Source organism: Balaenoptera ricei, chromosome 14 (assembly GCF_028023285.1).
Source record: "Balaenoptera ricei isolate mBalRic1 chromosome 14, mBalRic1.hap2, whole genome shotgun sequence".
Classification (NCBI taxonomy): domain Eukaryota; kingdom Metazoa; phylum Chordata; class Mammalia; order Artiodactyla; family Balaenopteridae; genus Balaenoptera; species Balaenoptera ricei.
Window position 1 is genome coordinate 85,677,175 of NC_082652.1, and position 21,727 is coordinate 85,698,901.

General features: G+C 35.5%; 1 protein-coding gene across 2 annotated transcripts in view; it reads right to left on the bottom strand.

Moving 5' to 3' along the window:
• Nucleotides 1-21,727, bottom strand: part of TMX3 (thioredoxin related transmembrane protein 3) — a 44,098-nt gene that overhangs the window by 11,591 nt on the left and 10,780 nt on the right. For both annotated transcript variants that reach the window (XM_059894189.1, XM_059894190.1), the window contains exons 5-12: nucleotides 15,757-15,802; nucleotides 14,122-14,202; nucleotides 12,236-12,335; nucleotides 11,471-11,548; nucleotides 9,101-9,167; nucleotides 5,363-5,461; nucleotides 2,509-2,566; nucleotides 2,258-2,311 (exon numbers count right to left, since the gene is read on the bottom strand). In XM_059894189.1, the coding sequence (XP_059750172.1) occupies nucleotides 2,258-2,311; nucleotides 2,509-2,566; nucleotides 5,363-5,461; nucleotides 9,101-9,167; nucleotides 11,471-11,548; nucleotides 12,236-12,335; nucleotides 14,122-14,202; nucleotides 15,757-15,802 (583 nt within the window). The remainder of the gene's footprint in view (nucleotides 1-2,257; nucleotides 2,312-2,508; nucleotides 2,567-5,362; nucleotides 5,462-9,100; nucleotides 9,168-11,470; nucleotides 11,549-12,235; nucleotides 12,336-14,121; nucleotides 14,203-15,756; nucleotides 15,803-21,727) is intronic.

Consider the following 21,727-nt stretch of genomic DNA (forward strand, 5'->3'; position numbering starts at 1 on the left):
AATAACACTACAATGGCCTCTAAATGTTCAAGTGTAAGAGTCCCAGGTCTTTCACTTTAAATCAAAAGCTATAAAAGATCAAGCTTAGTAAGGAAGGGAAGTTGAAAGCTCAAATAGGCTTAAAGCTAGGCCTCTTCCAGCAAACAATTAGCAAACAAGTTGTGAATGCAAAGGAAAACTTCTTGAAGGAAATTAAAAGTGCTACTCCAGTGAATACAAGTGTTAAGAAAGTAAAACAACCTTATTACTGATATGCAGAAAAGTTTTTGTGGTCTGGGTAGAAGATCAAACCACCCACAATAGTTCCTTAAAGCGAAGCCTAATACAAAGCAAGGCCCTAACTCTCTTCAATTCTGTGAAGGCTAAGAGAGGAGAGGAAGCTGTAGAAGAAAAGTCTGAAGCTAGCAGAGGTGGGTTCATGAGGTTTAAGGAAAGAAGCCATCTTAGTAACATGAAAGTGCAAGGTGAATCAGCAAGTGCTGATGTAGAAGCTGCAGCAAGTTATCCAGAAGGTCTAGCTAAGATAAGTCTTGAAGGTGGCTACACTAAACAACAGATTTTCAGTGTAGATGAAACAGCCTTAAACTGGAAGAAGCCGCCATCTAGGACTTTCTAGCTAGAGAGGAGAAGTCAACAATGCCTGGCTTCAAAACTTCAAAGGACAGGCTGACTATCTTGTGAGGGGCAAATATAGTTGGTGACTTTAAGTTGAAGCCAATGCTCGTTTACCACTCTGAAAATACTAGGGTCCTGAAGATTTATGCTAAATCTATCCTGCCTTTTGCCCTACAAATGAACAACAAAGCCTGGATGCAGCACATCTATTTACAGCATGGCTTACTGAACATTTTAAGCCCCACTGTTGAGACCTACTGCTCAGAAAAAAAAAAAGATTCCTTTCAAAATATTACTACTCATCGACAATGCACTTGGGTCACCCAAGAGCTCTGATGGAGATGCACAGTAAGATTAATGTTGTTTTCACTCCTGCTAACACAACACCCATTCTGCAGCTCATGGATCAAGGAGTCATTTTGACTTTCAAGTCTTCTTATTGAAGAAACGTGTTTCCTAAGGCCACAGCTGCCATAGATAGTGATTCCTCTGATGAATCTGGGCAAAGTAAACTCAAAACCTCTGGCAAGGCTTCACCACTCTAGATGCCATTAAGAACATTCATGATTCACAGGAAGAGGTCAAATATCAACATTAACAGGAGTTTGGAAGAAGGTGATTCCAACCCTCATGGATGATTTTGAGGGGTTCAAGATTTCAGGAGAGGAAGTCATTGCAGATGTGGTGAATACAGTAAGAAAACTAGACTTAGAAGTGGAGCCTGAAGGTGTGACTGAATTGGTATAATCTTGTGATAAATCTTGAATGGCTGAGGAGCTGCTTCTTATGGGTGATCAAACAAAGTGGTTCCAGGAATCCACTCCTGGTAAAGAGGCTGCGAAGACTACTGAAGTGACAACATTTAGAGGATTTAGAATATTACATAAACTTAGTTGACAAAGGAGCAAGGTTTGAAAGGACTGCTTCAGATTTTGAAAGATGTTCAACTATGGGTAAAATGCTACCAATGCTACGGAGAAATCGTTCATGAAAGGAAAAGTCAATGGATGAGGCAAACTTCACCGTTGTCCCATTTTAAGAAAAAGCCACAGCCACCCTGACCTGCAGTGACCACCACCCTGGTCAGTCAGAAGCCATCAACATGGAGGGCAAGACCCTCCACCAGCAAAAAGATTACAACTCACTGAAGCCTCAGATGATGGTCAGCATTTTTAAAGTATGTACAGTTTTTAGACACAATGCTACTGCACACTTAATATTCAAAAACATAACTTTTATATGTACTAGGAAACCAAAAATTGCATGTGACTTGCTGTACTGCACTGGGCTGGAGCCAAGCCCGCAATACCTCTGAGGTATATGCCTGTATGTGCATATTTTCTTACCACCAACTTATCCCAAATCCTATCAAGACTAAGCTATGATACAAATTATAAGTTTTTTTTAAACTTGTAAGACACATATCAATAAACTTCAAGTCCAAACAATTCATACTGAAATGCTACATGCTGTAATTTACTTCAGCTCCTTGATTCATCTTTGAAAGTATGAAATACTCCTACTTTTGCTTTACTGTATTACAAAACCTAATTAGGTTTTGTAATAAAAGAAGTTATTTTGTAAACAAAAAAGTTATTTTGTAAACAAAGATAATGGAGCCTTCCAGAATGCAAACACCTACCTGTGGAACTGGTCTCTATAATCTCTAGCAACTTCCTGAATAATTGACTTTAATCTGTGAGAAAACAAAAAATACATGAATATTCCATTTCATCAACTTGAAAAATATAATTATTCAATTATAATATATGCTGCCTTATCTAATATCTAACACTGCAGGAAAAGTAAGATACTGTGTCAAGTTTATCTGAAGCCATGTAAAGTCTGAATTGGATGATATTTGAAGCTTAAAACTATTTCAAGGCACCATACCTGGTATGTTCAACTGATGTATTTTTCTCATCAATTACTGCAATAGCCACAAGCTTTCCTGAAATTAAGAATGACATATCTAAATTCAATAATCCTTATTAAACTTTTCAATTATTACTGTAGCAATGAATAGGAAAATAGTATATAGTTTCCAGAATTCAATTCCAATTATCTTAAACATGTTATGCTTAGCAGAGTGAAACAGTGAATTGTTGACTCCAAGTGATAAATTCCCACCTACCTCCCATCCCTGAAATGTAAATATCAATAATAGTAAATATTTAACAATTCATATACTCAAATTGTTATTTTTTTCACACAACCCACACACTAAAGTAAGTATTTTGTTGAAAACTAAAACTGTAAGGAACCAGTTGATAAAAGAAATATACTAAGAATTACTACAGCTCTGAAAAAATGGTATAGAACAAGAAAATGATTTTTACCATGTTATTCCCTTTGGTACCACGGGCCACTGTTTGCTAGTAATTAATGCACAAAATAAAACTGACTCAAATTTATTTAACCCTCAACAGAACATAAATCATATTCATCTCTGACATCCTCCAGGACGGCAGCGTGATGTAACAACCAGAGCACTGGTATGGAAGTCAGAAGACCAGGCCCTGCAATCCAGCAGGGTCTATTATGGTCCAGGCCTGGGAGAACAACAGTGAGGCACAGCGTCCATTAGCCACGTGCCTTAACCTCAGCGGACGCCAACTTATTTTAGAAACTATTATCTATTTCAAAGTCATCTGGAGAGTTGAATGAGATGACATGTACAAAAATACTGGGATAGTTTCTGGCTCAGAGTAGGTATATAAACGTAGGATTAAATCGACAATCTTTCAATCTCATCCCCATATCTTCTCTAATTTCATACTTAAATTCTATACAAACTTTAAATTCTACACAATCTTGACGCTTCTTTTAACCCCCAGCTAAAAACATTAGTTCATAATGTTTATTTCCCCTCTTGAAATATTACTGCATTTACTGTTCAGTGTTTGGTTTTTACTGTTATTTCTTTAATTTAAAGTGCTTCATGAGTTTTTTCAAAATGCCTACAACATGTCCAGCATCTTCCCACAGGCCGACACAGGTGGTTTCTCGCGTATTAAGTTCACAGTTACTGGGCGCCAAGCAATGTAGCCGGCACAGGGCTAGTTCCCGAGGCCGCAGTGAGGAGCACACAGACACAGCTCTGCACGTGGGGAAGACAATCGCACACGCAGACGTGTGGTGAACAGTCAGAAGACTCTGGGAGGACGGAGACATGGGGTTTATAAAAGAACATTTTGTAAGAGTAAACTAATGTAGTTCCAGGGGGTTAGTGAAAGACTTTCCTAAGAAAGCAGTATTTGGTCTGACTTTGACAGATGAATATAAATTCACTACACTTTTCCAGGCAAAGAAAAGAGAATATTTAAAGGTGCTCTGGTGCAAGGTGCACAGCGTTTTCAGGAAACTGAACAGTCAGCATGGCCGGAGACGGGAGAGAGTGAGACAAAACGGGAAAGTAAGCAGGAGTCGGAAGATGCAGGGACCTGCAGTCGCCAGAAGTCCTGAAAATACACTAGGTGTCTGAAGCCACCGAGGGCCAGGAGCCTGTTGCGGGGCTTATATGACAAGTGTCCAGGCAGGACCACAAATGGGGCACAGCCGAAGCTGACACCCAACCAGGGCAATTACGCTGGGAACACAAAGACACACTGCCATAGCCAACTTCTTTCCAAATCAATCTGGGAGAAGACACTGAAGAGCTTTGGCAAAGCTGCCTATTTTAGTTGCCGCCTCCTACGATGCTGTACTGAGAGCAGAACTACCGTATTCCTACATTCTCCCCCTTTTCCCTTCACACGGGCCTGCATGAATCAGCAAGTAAACCCACAGTCTCTGACAGTATCTGCGTCAACTTCCAATACAGAGCTAAGACACACCTCCTTCTGTAAGGAAAGCAAAGACAGAAGCATCACCAGACACAGAACATTAAAAGAAGACTCAGGAACCAGAACAAATACCATCCTGTGAAAGTTACAAAGTAACAGAAAAATGTGTTAGAGCCCTTCTAATTTGTATTCTTAACCAGATCCAAGAGCAGGAAATCATGAAGAGGAATCTCTATGCCTATTATTTCTCAGAAAAAAAAACTGAGCCTTGAGTAACATTTTCCCATTCTTTTAATCTAAAACTATACTTTCATCCAACTATCATAAAGTTGTGAATGGAAACAAATGTGGCAACAATAACCATGACTTATTTCTTATTTGTAATTCATTATAAATTTACAAAACACTTCCTCCTAAAATTTACACGGTTAGCTTCTTACAGTTTTTGTAGTTCACATCTATTTGAGACCAGTCCTTACAGCTGTAGTTCCTTACAGCTTTCTTTTTTGCATCTATATTTATATTTGCTTTGCTTATCATTTTCAATTACATAACTTCAAGAAACCATGCCAATCTGATGCCCATAGTTTCTTCACAGGTAAAAGCAGGCTTTCAAAGGTTGTGATAATTTGTATTCCAACTCCTATTACAAAATCAGCATCCTGCGGACAGCTTTCTGGTTGGTTATTTTTTTCTCATTTCCTTATTCTCCAGGCTCTGTTTTCCCTGTCACTATCATTTCTATTAGTAAACCCTTTCTAGCTAATCTTTATTCCACATGCAAAGGTATGTTCTTTGGTTAATATTAATCTATATGCTCATAAAGTTGAAGTGGCATTCAGGTCTGAAAGAAGGAATGATATTATGAAATAGAACTTAAAAAATTCATTTTCTACAGATTGAAGTAATCAGTTAAGGAAAAGTTTTGTAGTGTGATGGCGAGTTGTATATATGCTTGTTACCGGTATCTCCAAGTTCATACAAGAGGAAGCCATCCATTGTAAGATAATTCTGAAACCTCTCCCTGTTGATCCAAGATGACAGATCACCATCTTCGTACTCTTAAAAAAACAAAACAAAGTTGATAAATTATAGTGTAAATATGACGTTAAAATGTTTATAATGTTTAATCTAGCAGCATGTATAAAATGCCTGACATAGGATCATAATCTTAAATTCATAAATTTCATTTTTAGAAAGCTATTTGAAGCAATCAAATGTAAAAAAAGGATTAATGCACAAAACAATTCATTATTATAGCACCACTGAAAATAGCAAAAGATAGATAAATAAAAATAAATAACTGAAATATCCTAAACAGGAAATAATTTAAATCATTATGGTACATGTTGAGAAAGACCATTTATAGATTTTAAAAAATTATAATAATTAAGTGGTAAAGCAGGTAACAAAATAGTATTACAACATGACTGTAACTCTGTAAAAAATAAAGTATGAAAAAAACTGATAGAATGATAAAGTGAAGGCATATATATACTCCTATTAAATAGTTTTCCTGAGTTGATGGTTATTCTTGGATGATGGCATTATGGGCAATTTTTATTACAATTTCTTTGTTCTCTATTTTATGACACTTTGACCTCAGTTTACAACCCTCCTTCATATGTAAAACAAACTCACATATAAAGTCACACATACTGTATCAGCCCTTTTCAACGTCAAATACTTCCTCTGATAAGCAGACAGGAAACATTTACAATATCCAAGAGAATTATGTCCTGATTAGAAATATAATTCTGAAGTAATTCTGAAAAATTATTACAACTGCATGAAAAAGAAGTTGATGTAAAAGCCTACCAATATGGATGAAGACTGGATTTTACTGATTTCTTGAAAGATGTGCTTTTTCTGTCACTTGCATTGCTAAACAAAACATTTTCAAGTTATCAAACCTATAAAATAAGTAATATAATGCAAATCTGAAAGTATTTATGGATTTGGATTTATGAATTAGGAAAACAAACATAAAACTAGAAGTTGATTATTGGGCCATAATCTCCACTCCAGGTCAAAAGCAAATTTTCTAAAGATTATTCACAAAAGCGATAAATCTAAAACTCATTAGGAAATAAACCATCCTCCTAAGCCCCATCCCACTGTTCCTGAAATTATTAACAACAATGTAATAGTAGGATAAGCATTCAAAGTAACCTTTTATCTGAAGACTTCAGGCAGGTTCTAAGAACTGACTGCTGCAGGTTAGAAAATGTTGGCCTTCAAAACAGCTGTAGATGCTAAACACATTACCCCTCTCTTTCTCATGCATCAGAGGCCACATGTGAAACATGGATGGGGAAGGGCACTTCTTAGCCATTATTTAGACTTAAATGTATTCTTTAATAAAGAAAATCAGGCCTTTTTCAAAAAAAAGTGAAGTGGCTCTCTGAGTTAAGAAACTCATAATGCAACTAGAACAAGAGATTTGAAGGCTAAATCTTGATTATACCATGTACGATTTTAACTTGGAAAAAACAAAAACAATCTCTTTAATCCTGTTTGTTTATAAAACAGTAAGACTGCTGATCTCAAAAGATTGTTGTAATTATCAAATAAGACAATATATTGAATATACTAAGTGCTTATCATACAAGGAGTGTAGATAAAGAATAAATGGATGGAATATGAATTTTCATATTTCAAATATGAAATATGAAATATGAACATATTTCAAATAAGTTCCTCTTAATTTCCTTTTTAAGCCCAATGTCTCATGCAGCCATTCAACAAATATCCAATGAATGAGCAAAGGAATGAACCTGCAATTTAACTACATATCTCTCTCCTTTATCTAACATTCTTAGTTACCCCCTCTGTAATCTCAGGATATTTATCTATCTGCCTTACTACCAGATTCAGGTGAGAATGAGATGAAAATGTCAAGTTAAGCAAATAGATAGCACCTGCTGCACAAACATAACAGGTAAGTGGTGGCTATTATACTACATCAAGGAATAAACACAGTCCTCACATCTATCTACAGATAGGGAAGCTATAAGATTTTACAACTGCTTTGTCTTCATGTTACTGTCAAAACAATTAAAATGCTCCTTTGACTAAAACAAGACAATCAAAATATTCCTTTTATTAGATATTCTTCTATTCATTTGAGTCATTTAAGCAACTCAAAGCTGACAGCTCTCAAACACTTGTAGTTTCTTCTCTGTCACAAAATAATATGACTGAGCAGGACCCCTCAGGGGCAGTCCTGGGCGACCCTTCCCCCATATTCTCTGCTTATGTAACCGTATCTGATGCACATTTCCTGAGTTGTTTTGATGACCAGGAGCACTTATCCCCCAGGCCTACTGGAGCCTAAGGATTGATAATGTTAACTGACACGGCCCTTGCTGTTACCTCACCATCAACCAATCAGAGGACTGTGCACCAGCGGATCACATACCCTGTGACTCCCCTCCCTCACCTGGCCTTTGAGCACTAGCTGCCCTGGACTCCTTGCTTGGCGCCCTGCACTGAAGCTGCCCTTTCCTTCACCACAACCCGGCGTCAGCAGACTGGCTTTACTGCACACAGGAGAGTGGACCCAAGTTTGGTTCAGTAAAAATAACTCTCTAGAATGTTTCTGATATGAATAACATGGTCCCTATCTGTGCTCTCCAACAAAAGCCAAGGCCACTGAGTATATGAAAAGTAGCTAGTAAGAATGAGAAACTGAGTTTTTTATTTCATTAATCGTATGTAATTTACAATGTTACTAACATCGCTAGTAGGTGAGATTTTGCATTCGCTTTTGCTTTTGAGTGGCTGTGTACTGTCCAACAGATGTCGCGTTTCAGTGCTTCCTGAAATCAGAACTATCTCCCCATGCCCCTGTGAGTTTGCTGCACTGCCCTAAGCTACTTCAAAGCCCAGTTTGCGAACTCTGGTAGTAAGTATTTGATAATACCAAGGAATTACTGTTAATTTTGTTAAGTGTTATAATAGCATGTGGTTATCTTAAAAAAAGAAACTCCAAAAACCCCACATTGTTAAAGAAATGCATAATAAACATAGAGTCAGGGACACATAATGAAGCACATAGTGATGAAATGCCACTGGGATTTGCCAAAATGCTTCAACAAAGAAAAAAAATTGTTGAAGCAAACGTGGTAAGATCTTAGTAACTGTCTCACCTGGGTGACAGGTATGTATGTAGAGTCTTATTATTTTAGCATTCTCTTTACTATAATGTGTGTTTGATATAATAAAAATATTTAAAAAATAGACCAAGTATTTGCTTCAACAAAGAAATGCTGAATAGCAGGTGGGTGGTTACTTCTGTCAGGGAGGGAGAGAAAAGGCTACAGACGAATACCCCAGGGCTTTACCACTATTGAAGATGGTTTATTTCTTTCACATCTTTGTGTGTCTCAAATGTTAGACCATTTTAAAATTAATTTTGAATATTTTAAAGTAATGTATAGAAATTGCCTAGGGCTCATTTCTAAAAAAGGCAAATGATCTGACAAAAAAAGAAATTTACTGTAGCCAAACTCAGAATGAAAGAACACTGAGTGGAAAAACTAAAGTTGAAGGGTAAGAAAAACCTAGCAGTCATTCAACTAATGGGAAATGTAAGCAGTAGCTGCATTTACTAAATCTTTCATCAACACGTAAGCCCTATAACAGACACAACATTGTAATTATAAAGTGTTTACATGAGTTAAAACTTTGGAACTTACCATCATAAACAAAGTAAGTTTCATCTTTGAAAACAAGCACAGCGGGCATCTCTTTCAGGGTCACATACTGCGAAAATCAGAAAAAAAATTTCAGTTGGTAGCCATGAGTTCAAAAGCATTGAAAGTTACCAGGGGGAAAAAAGAACACAATGATGACAACCACAAAAAAGTTACCAACAGTTAAAAAGAACACAGTCAATCCCTAGCTGATCCAAGGACTCGGCTCGATATCTCTTTATACGCCCCCTGGCACGGTGCCCTGTTTGCTATGGTGAAACCATGAAATATTCTTAGAGCTGTTAACAGACTCAAAGATATCACAGGAAGTGAAGGCCAGGAGGCACTCTGAAACGGCGGAAGAGCAGGGGCTAAGGTAGCAATCGGCATAGGTAGGTTCTCCACACCACTCCCAGGCTGTGAAACAATGAGTCCATCACTTCATCCGGGGAGTCGGCTTCCCGTGAATCAAGGACTCAGAGCACCCACCTCACTGGGGAGTCAGGAGAGTGAGATCTGCTAACACACGTTGAGAGGTGAGCGCACGCTTAAACGATAAACTGCTTTATGAATGGGAACTTACGGTGGCAATCAATAATAAGGAATCCATTCAGTGGGTACCTGCTTCTTATACCTGTGTTGTACTTATTTCAAAATAATAAAATTACAGTAGAGAAATCAGTATTAGAGCAGAAAAGATATAATTTAGGTAAGCCACACAGAATTACTACATGAGTATGGTAATACTGAGCATAACAACAAATAAATCAGTAGATAACTAATAAAGTAAAAATAATAAAATAAAAAATAAGGACAGCTATCCTGGGAAGATTAAAAAGGGAGGAAGGTATGTCACAGGTGATCTAGAATGATCTGGTTACATTACAGCACCATGAAAATAACTATTGTAAGGGCAGTGGTAAAGCTCTCAGGTGAGGCTCTACCATCCAGCATGCCTCTATTCACCCATGGTTGGCAACTCATCCACACAGGTACCCTGGGAGTATTTCACAGCATTCAGCATCTCTCCCTTTCAAGGGTATCCCTGAGTGAGCCAGTCTCTGAAATCACACCAGTGAGTCACTTGTCCCCATTACTCCTCTGAAACTGTTTCTCTTAAAACCACCAACAACCTCTATGGGGACAAACACCATGGTCTTTCCTCTCCTCACGTTGGTTGCTTCACAGCATCTTGCACAGTTGGCCACTCCTTTCTTAAACACTTTTTATCTTGGCTTCCCATTCACCTTGTTTTCCTACTTTACTGACAATTTCTTCTCATTGTCCTTTGCTGTTAGGACCTGGACCCTCTTATCTCCCACCAGATTTGCATCCCATGTCTAAGAAGTTTATTTCATTTATGCAGCCGTGACTTATCTCCAAACCCTTATCTGATGCTTGTACTTGGATGCCTAATACATCAACTTAAATTAAAATAAACCTTCAAAACTCCATCACTCCTCCCATACTCCAACTTGTTCCTTCCCCAGTATTCCCCAGCTCATAAATAACACCACCAGCTAACCAGTTGTTCAGGCCAAAAACCTAAAAGTCATCCTTGATGCACCTCTTTTCCTCTAGAACAAGCTCAAAAAATTCTATCTCCAAATACAATTCTTCCACTTCTTCCTAATTCTCTTACTAACTTTCAAGCCTAAATCCTAGATTACTTCAAGAGCTCAACTGAGCTTCCTGATCTAGTCTCATCCTGATCCAATTGTTTCTGCACTTGGCACAGAGTAATGTCCTTAAAATGAACTTGAGACCAAGTCCTCACATGCGTGGCCATGACCTAGAAGGCCTCCACTGGCCTCTGCCTACCTCCCATCTCCTTCCTCACTGCAGTTCAGCCACACTGGCTACCGCTCTGTTACTCCACTACGCCAGGCAGGTTCTCATCTTGGCCATCTGTAATGTCTGTTCCTTGCTTCTGGTTTACTATGGCCACAGATCTGTGCGTGGCTCCTTCACATCCTGTAAGTCCCATTTCAGATGTATTTTCTCCTCAGACAGACATTTCTTGATCAATCAATCAAGAGTAGCCATCCCACCTCTAAATGTCCTTACTATCACACTGCTCCTTTATTATTTTTTAGAGCAGTTACGATATCCTGTTTATAGCTTTGTTTACCGAGAACCACTATCTCAGTCTGAGGACCCAAGAGAAGGCTCTTATCTACAATACTAAAATTTAGTCCACTTCCCCCACCCATGAGAACATAAACTCCATCCTATCAGGGTCCTGGTGATCTTGCTTGCCATCAATAATCCAGGACTTAAAACTGTGCATGGCACACAATTAAAGGACAACAAACAGCTGTTGAATATGTATAGTAATTAATACACTACTTAAAATCCAACTTTAAATATTACCTCAGGAACGACTTCTTCTGAGGCAGAAAAAAAGTATGTATATACAATTAATTCTGAAGCAGCATCGATATATTTCTCCTGTGAAGATACAAACAGAAAAAAAGTAACTTTTAAATATTAATCAAGATCAAAATTCATTCCTCATTAAACATTCAGAGCAAGTAGTATCACTGCTAAGTAGTATCATCACAATTAGCTACCTTAAGTTTTTTCATGTGAAAAGATTAAATATAAGGAAATGAAATAAACTGTTTCTAAGGCAAAAGACCATTGTAACTAAGTGCTTTTATATGCCTTCAAATAAAGTTCATTAAATATAGCAAGCTCAATTCATATTTATTAATTTAATTTGATGATTATAGGAAGAGATGTGTGTCTGACATGCAAACACAAACATACATACATACGATAATCTTAAGACAATGAGCTTTTGCTTTTAAAAAGTTTACACTCTAACTGCATGTTGCAGTCTCAAAGACTCAAAATGCTAAAATGCAATACAAAATCTAAATAACCAGGTCAATAGAAGAAATATACTAACACAGGCAACACCCACCCACTTTTTACTCAATTCTGTTTCATGAAGGCAAATACTATAGAGGACATATGACAAAGTGTTTTTATTATAGAAATACTTAGATTGAACTAAAGTATTTCTAATAAGAGTGAAATAAGTCCTGAGTTTTTGGTGAAGCCCTCCTTATACAGAAAATTAAATTACAATATATCTGTGCTTGTGGATTAAAGAATAAAATCATTTGATACCTTCAGAGGTGACTCTCCACCTATATAAACAAAAAATACACGATGCCTCTTCTGCACATGTTCAAACATTTGCTGACTTGGAAGTGGCCGAATTAGAGCCCTGTTTGAAAATAAAACAAAATAAAAAAACTTGCACTTGAACTAAGGATAGTACGTAATTTACTCCTATTTATATGTCATCCTATCATATCTAAAGTTACAAAGTTTTAATATTGTATGAATTGCATTTTAAGTATATCACTCAATCTATATAAATCTAATAAACTATGGCCCATGACCACTATTATACCCATATAATAAAAATACAGTACCTACAATTTAATCTACCAGTTTAAAAAATTAGCTTTAAATACATCCCTTTAGAGAGTATCATCTTAACCAATGTTTTGATAGGCAAAGATGGAACTATAATTCATTTAGAATCCTCAGCTAAAAACAAAACAATCCACGTGAGAATTATTTTTTTTCTCCCTTTCAAAAGATCATTCACACAAACACACTGTGAAATACTATCCCAGGAGTTTATAATATTATGTTTAGAATATTTATGTCTTACTCTGACCATTTAAATGCTAGTTTTAAAACACACTATAAAGGTTAAAATCTAAAATGTTTCCTAAGTATGTTATTCTCAGGAAAAATAAAATGGAAAATGGTAGTCATAATAGCATATAAGAATCTCATGAAGAGAAAACACTACAAAAAGTTTTATTATACAGTCATTTTCAAAGCCAAATAGACTGAGAAATGAATTGTACCAAAGATTATTATAAAACATATCACTTATGAAATACTATTAAAAGCTAAGAGGCAGTCTTTTTTTAGTGTGGTCTATATTATTAGATTTTTACTCCATCACATTTGCAAAAAAGAACAAAATGTATCCTGCAAAGGCAAACATTTTCGAAACACACAATTCTTTAAATGCATTGCATCACTATACTCTAGCCACTATTTCAATACTTTAGTAATTAACTAGAAAGTGACACAACTCCAGAACTGACTCTTGAAATTTCCTTTGCAGTAGAGTCACTCCCAGTTACATCAGAAGGCCATCTTAAGCTTAAACTAAAACTCATTAAAAATTGCCAAAACATAAAGACTAATTTAAACCATAGGGGAATAAAAAAATCCTACTGGCGACCCCCTCATGTAATATGAAGTTATCTGAAAATTTATTTATTCACAAAGCAAATAAAGAAAATGAAATATGCAATCAATGAGAAAATACAGTGAAAATTATACTTTACTAAAGCTTTGCAAACTTTAATATACAAAGACCATTCCTAATTCTGTGCATTTTCTCAAATAATTTAAGCTAGATAGTATCATGCCACCCAACAAATCCATTCCAATATTTTAATTTATCTTAAAATTATTTTAAGCTATCAATATAATATATCCTGGCTGCAACTGAAAAGCATTTTCTGGTATTAAAGGCTAGGGATTCAAGCCCAGGTTTATTTAGAATATAATACTGTGGGGTGTCTCTGAAAACTGAAATTAGATAACAAGAAAAATAAATGAATGTAAACCGGGCAGTACAAAGGCAAAATTATAATAAAAAAAATTAAGATTCACAAAGCTGTTAGAAGTAATCAAGTTTTGAAAATGTATTAAAAATCCATTGGGGAAAATATTCTTCTATACACAAAGTGAATTTAAATGTGAGGCTAACAATTACATAAGATCATGGACCCTTTTATTCCTCTCGAGGAGCTCTTTGCATATGCTACGCAACCCTAGCTTTCCTTTATAAATAAATAGACAAATTTTATTTAGGCTAAACACCTAAAAATATGTATGTTCAATATGGTCTACTCAAATACATTTAACTTGCAAATACTAATATTATATAGTAAAGGCCCTTCATAATACGAACTTACCCAGACACTCTGTGAGCAAACTCAATTATATCATCTTTAGTTCGTGGTCCTCTATAATTATACGCCAGGTCCCCTTTTAATCTTAAAAAAAGAAAATAGGGTAAAAGTTTAGATTATTTCAACCGTTTTCACATTTAATGATAATCACTCTCTATTGTAACACAAATTACAGCAAATAAAATAGTAAATGCAGTGGAGTTTTAGAAGCAGCATAATCATGTAAAAAACAGCCAATAACTGGCTTCAGGGAACCAACAACTAAAATGCAAAGAAAAAGGCTGTATTTTATTAAAATTACATGAAAATATTTTACTCTGTATTTGATAATTGCATTGTGTCTGTGCCTTCTGATAAACGAAAAATATATACATTCACAGTCAAGAACTCATCAAAGCTTAATTCTCACTATCTTCTCTATTAAAAAGTAAGTGAAAGGACAGGGAATTAAAAGTATTTTGGTAAAGGTAAAACCAATTTTAAGCAATACAACATCAGAGTAACATGACAGATGCTCCAAGATTAAAGAGTAAAACAATGCATAAAAATACCTCTTCTAGAAAATTAGATAATTTTCCAAAAGCCTGCCAATGAATTGTGTCCAACTAACTGAAATTTTTTAAAAAATTGTGAAAGCACAGTAGAACATCTATAATTAAACAGAAAGAATAGAAAAGATAATTTACTGAACACAAGAAAGTCAAAGAGGCTTACAAACTTTTTTTTTTAAAGGTTCTGCCCTGGAAGTATTTTGTGTGTGTGCATGTGTTTTTTTAATTTTATTTTATTTTATTTATTTTTTTGGCCACGCCATGTGGCCTGTGGGATCTTAGTTCCCTGACCAGGGACTGAACCTGTGCCCTCAGCAGTGAAAGCAAAGAGTCCCAACCACTGGACTGCCAGGGAATTCCCTTAGCAAACATTTTTAAACAGTGGGGGAAGGAAGGGAGGCCAACACAAAATCCAAGAAATAAAAAAATTAAAATTCGTCAAGTTTCAAAATCTGAGATTTTAAAATACTAAAATAACTTTATAATAAAAATAAGTTTCAAAATAATTCTTCAATTCTCCACATCATTGAAATAAGGATGAGATCAGGATTAAACTCATGAGAAAATTCAATAACATCATGATTATAAAACACAAGTCCTTTAGAATTATCACAATATTTCTTCTACCGTATATGCTCTGTCTTAGACGTGATCAACATCTACAGATGAGAATTAACATCCAACAATTTGATTCTCTTTTCTTTCATCTCTAATGAAATAAGTCTATTTCAATTATAGAAAAGTAAAATTTGTTAGGAGACAGGATTCACAAGTTAAACAGAATATACCCTTGAGCTCCTCAGGGGTAGAGCTTTCCTAATTTACAACTGTATACCTTGTCCTGCTCAGCGCCTGTCACAGTAAACTCAAAACACATTTGGTGAATTAGCCATAAACCACACATTAACTTAAGTGCAAAGAAAAGCACGGATGAAGTCCCTCTCCCTGGATCACACACTGCACCTAGAAAGAACTGCAGAACCCAAATCTTCAGTCCTCCAAGGAAGCTACTAGAAATTAATGTAATAAAATGTAAGTAGAGTGAACTAATAAAAATACACATATAAACATACAACACTCAACTTACAGCTTAATTGTTGGATAACCTCGAACTCCAAACTCTGAAGCCAAGCCTTGATAAGAAAAAGAATAAATAATTCTAAATTTTTTTAAAATGAGAAACTAGGTAATAAATGAGCCTTTTACTTAAAAAAATATATATATTTATACAAACCCATATAGATATGCTGTTTTCAATTCTTATAAAAGAATATAAACACATACAAAAAAGAAAAAACATGACATTCTCATACAAAATAATTACTTAATAATCCAACTTATGACCTGCACAAAAATACTGTAACAAAAAAAAAAGCCAAAAGAGTAAATTTTTATCTCTAAAGTACTTACTTTAAAAGATATTCTTGTTTTAAAAAACTATATATACACACACACACACATATATAAATAAAGTCTCACTCCTCATTTGACTTCATTTCCAGGACAAATATTTCTTCAAAAAAGGCCCGTCTCTTCCCTTAGTGTTTTCTGAGTCTTAAAAGAACTGCTTTGTATTTTAATGTTAAAAACATAAATCATAATTGCAAAATTAATTTAATATATGATCTAAAAGCAACTTTATCTACTTGTTTTAAAAGTTTCTGCTTCTATAATAACCTAGAGTAATTCCAGTTATTTCAAAGATTATTCTGAAATCGCACGTTAATTAAAATGAGACACAGTCACTACAGTGGCATCTTTTTGAGGGAAAGGAGAAATAGTAATGAAAACAAGCAAACAATAGAGAATTAGGACTTTAAGAGGTATAGTAATCACTATGGGAAATTAATACTATACTACTTTACAGATTCAAGGCAATTAGGACAGGAAAGAAGAAATAAAATATTCTCAGTTAGTAGACAAAATACAAAATATACTTATACTTATCCTAGTATATGCAAAGTATACTGTATTTACTCACATGATCTCTCCTTTTGTTAATTTTCTTTTATTTCCAGAATATATTCTTATGATAGCTGGGTATAAGAAAACTACATCTATATCTACCTCTATATGTGAGTTCTGATTTACTCATCGCTTTAGTAATCATTAATTTTGGTTTCTCATCACTCCCCATCAATACACAAGAATAAAGACAAAGTGAATTTGTGGCAAATAATATCGAAAATCTCTCCTCCTTCCCTTGTCAACTCTAGAGCTTCTCCCTTAAACGGATGGAGAGAGGTGACCAGAAGGTTCCGGACAGTGATCAACAATGTTTTTTATTAGAGGCAACACAAACAACAGAGGTAACAAAAATAGGAACTTGGTATATATATATATACCAAGATACAGGTTCTGCCTCTGAATAGTCATGTGAACTTAGACCAATTACATAATTTATTTGTGCCTATCTCTAATTTAGGACTTATTCTGTCAAGTGTATATATATATATATATACACACACACACATACACACACACACACACACACACACATATTTTATTGAAGTATAGTTGATTTACAATATTATATTAGTTTCAGGTGTACAGCATAGTGCCAATATTTTTATAGATTATACTTCATCTACAGTTATTATGGCTGTATTTCCCTGTGCTGTACAATATATCCTTGGTGCTTATTTATTTTATATATACTAGTTGGTAGCTCTTAATCCCACATTCTTATCTTGCCCCTCCTTGCTTCCCTCTCCCTACTGGTATCCACTAGTTTGTTTTCTATTATCTGTGAGTCCGTTTCAGTGCTGTTATACACATTCATTTTATTTTTCAGATTCCACAAATAAGTGATAACATAAAGTATTTATCTTTCTCTGTCTTATTTCACTAAGCATAATACTTTCTAGGTCCATCCACGTTGTTACAAATGGCAGAGTTTCATTCTTTTTTATGGCTGAGTAATATTCCATTGTATATATATACCACATCTTCTTAAGCCAATCGTCTGTTGGTCCTTGGGTTGTTTCCATGTCTTGGGTGTTATAAATAGTGCTGCTGTGAACACTGGAGTGCATGTATTTTTTCAAATTAGAGTTTTCATTTTTTCCGGATATATACCCAGGAGTGGGATTGCTGGATCATATGGTAGCTCTACTTTTAGTTTTTTAAGGAACCTCCATACTGTTTTCCATAGTGGTTGCATCAATTTAATTCCCACCAACAGTATACAACTGTTTTCTCCACATCCTCGCCAACATTTGTTATTTGTAGACTTTTTGATGATGGCCATTCTGAGAGAGAAGTAAGAGGTGATATTCCATTGTAGTTTTGATTTGCATTTCTCTAATAATTAGCGACGTTAAGCATCTTTTCATGTGCCTGTTAGCCATCTGTATGTCTCCTTTGGAGAAATGTCTATTTAGGTCTTCTGCCCATTTTTTAATCAGTTTTTTTTCTTTATATTAAGTTGTATAAGCTGTTTATATATTTTGGTATTAAACCCTTATTGGTTATATCATTTGCAAGTATTTTCAGGTCAAGCATATTCTAATTGAATACTGCTGTTATTGAGATTGCCCTCTTCCAAGAAAAAACACAGATTATGTGTGTAATGTACGTTCTTAATGCTCCCCATCCCAAATTAAGAAGGCAGGTAAATATAAGCCATTATTACTTTCAACTAAACCTCATTAAAAACTGCCAAAATACAAAGACTAATAAAACTGACTGGAGGGGGCGGTGTAGCCCAGTAGCAATTGCTTACGTAATTTAGTGTAAAATTTATTTGTACACATATCAAATTAAAAAAATGAAATATGCAATCAATGAGAAAATACAGTGGTGGTATTTTATAGCTGACGTTATGGTTCTCATGATAGGCTTCAGAGAGAAAATCCCAGCTCCACACATAACCCCATCACTTAATTTCCTTGACCTCAGTTTTCTTACCTATAAGATGGAGATGATACCACCCACCCTTTAGCCCTTTGGTTCTTTGAACATTACTTTCATCTCTGACAGAATTTCAACTGACAATGACTGCTAAAACTTCAAAGGTAGGTTTTCCTAAATGTAAATGATTGTATAATTAAAGAGGCACACAGCAAGGCATGAGTTACAGGCACATAATGACCCAGGTTAGGGTTCCAACGTCTCCATTTATTGTCCATGCAGCTCAGTGTAAGCTCCTTCACTTTGGATTTTGTTTCCGCTTCTGGGGATACCACTCATCTTCTAGGGCTATGGGTGGTATTTAAAACAAGGAAGTGTGGAGAAGAATCTAACAGAGAGTTCGGCACATACAGATGCTCAGATGCTGAGTCCATTTTCTTCTATTCTTGGTCCTGACCTCACTGTTAAGTAATTACCTGCTGACACACTAATGTGCAGAAAATATTAATAAGAACTAGCATGTGTAGATATCTTATAACTGGCATTAATATGCCTTCAACTACCCCTCAAAACAATTTTGTGAGGTGGGGTGACGGATGCTAATGTTATCTTTCAGATAAGCTAATACTTCGGAAGACTAGGTAACTTGTTAGAAAGCAAGCATTGATTAGGTAGCAGGGCCGATACTGAAACTCAAGTCTGAGTTTAAATCTTTTGTTCTTTACTTTTTCCTATCAAAGAACAATGGTTTATACAGAAACCTGAGATCAATTCCATTACAAACTGAAGAATCCATCTGCAACGTGAATAACTTCCCCTGAAATTTTGTAATTTTAAATGTTCAGAAAATAAGGTTAAGCATAAAGCTCCCTATTTCATTTGTTTTCTCCTTGAAATGATAACAACTTGATGGTTAAGACAGGCCTGATTTTGAATCATGGTGATCTTGGATTCTGGGCCTAATTCTGCTGCTAACTTTGATGTCTGAAATTAGTAAAGTCAGCTCACTGCTAATTACCTTCTGTTACTTCATCTACACAATGAAAGGAGGGAAAAAGTGAGGAGTTGAACTCAACCTGAAATCCTTCTCAGCTCAAAAATACTACTTTTCTTAGTGTTTACTGAGTGTCACTATGTGTCTAACATGAGAAGGGAATAAAATAATGCAGAGGTTCTCAACTGGGGGTGATTTTGCCCTCAATGTCTGGAGACATTTCTGGTTGCCACAACTTAGGGGGTGGGGAGAGAACAGAGCTACTGGCATCTAGTGGGTAGAGGCCAAGAATGCTGCTAAATATCCTACAATGCATAGGAAAACTCTTCTCCCCCCCAAAACAAAGAATTATCTGGCCCAAAATGTCAACAGTACCAAGTTTGAGCAACCCTGAAATATAGTCACTGACTAAAAGGGCTTATAATCTAGAAAGGTAAGACTGATCTGCAAATATATCTGAGATCTAAGAATCAGAATAAGAATGTTATTGGCCAAATGCCCTTGAAAGTTTATACATGAAAGGGGGGTAAAATATGATCTTTACTATAAAATGATGTCACACTTACGTTGAGGAATAAATGGAATTTCAGTGGTTTCATAATAGAAATCAGTACATGACTACAGGTAACATCATAACATTTTAACTTTTGAATGAGAAACAATTTTTGTGCTCATTTTTGGAGGAATATGTAGAAAAAGAAAGGCTAAAATAATATGTGAATTTACACTGGACATTATACAACTTTTTAATGTTATTTGATATATTATTAATTAAAACCATGCATCAAGAAATTTTTGATACACACAGGGCAGGGTAAATCATGAAAGTTCAAATCTCTCCTGTTCAAAACTTCTATACACAGAGATTTGTTGGACTGAGTGTGATGGCATTTATTTCAATCACTGCAATTACATGATTGAGAAATAAGTTACCATCAAACAGTCTAAGAGATTTTCTACACTTGATCACTGAATAATCCTATCCCACCCTAAACTGAGATCCTATAATTAACTATCCATCAAAATAATACTTTACTCTGTGATTCTCTAACTTGAGTGTGCAGCAGAATCACCTGAAGTCCATGTTAAAAATACAGATTCTTATGACTCAATCTGATTTTCATTTGGTAGGTTTGGTGTGGGCCTTTGAAATCTGAATTTATACTGAGCACCCCAGGTAATCCTAATGCAGGCAGCCTGCAGAGTAAACGCTGGGAAACACCGATGCTATAACCGTCTGAAAAGCAACCTATGGGGATGGAAGAAACAGGTACAAAACAACCAATCCTTTAGTGCTCTACAGTTAGATGCAGAATACTGCCAACAGCTAGCCTGAAAAAAGAAATTCAATTTCTTCACCTGTTTGATTCCAAGTTCTACTAAAATGCCTGTATTTGAGCTGCCTTGAAATATTTAAGAAAACTTTAAGAATTATATGCCAAAAATCTATTTGTAATCTCTAGATGGTAGTTTTTGAATACTTAACTACTTTTTTTAGGAAGATATTTCTTTTCTCCATAGCACATAAAACATCTTCTTGATTCTATAACAGAATGAAAAATTCATCCATCACTGACATCAAACACTAAACACCAGACAATTTATTTATGTTTATTGCTTATCCTCTGACTGACTGAAATAAATGAATGACTGTATGGACGAATGTATGTGTATGCATGTCTAATCAACATACATGCCTAGACACAAGAATTTACTTTCACAACAGTTAAAAGGAATAATTTCTTCAACACTGTAAAAGCTTATTTCAAGAAATACCAACTCGAGAATATTATCTTATCTCTCTCTCTAAGATAACTTCCTGCCATCGATCTCATCCCCTCTCAAAGTCGCAGCAATTCACTTGTGTGACTCAATAATTCCAGCTCTAACATCTCACCTGCACTCTAGTTCCCCATATTCCCAAACATCAATAAAGCAAAATACCACAAATTCAAAACAGCTGCTAACATGAAAACACACACAAAATTAAATGTATTATTCTTTCCCATTTAACCAGTGGTTATGTAGTTCAATGTGAATTGTGCTAGGAATCTTACACTATTATTTTCAATTGTTTTTCTTTATACCAGGGCCAACCTAGCACATCCGTGATTTCACCCTTGCAAATGTCTATAAGAATTACTGTTTCCTCTTTACTGCCCTGCCAACCACCCAAGTCTGCCCTCCCGGCACCCTATACCAAGATGCATAC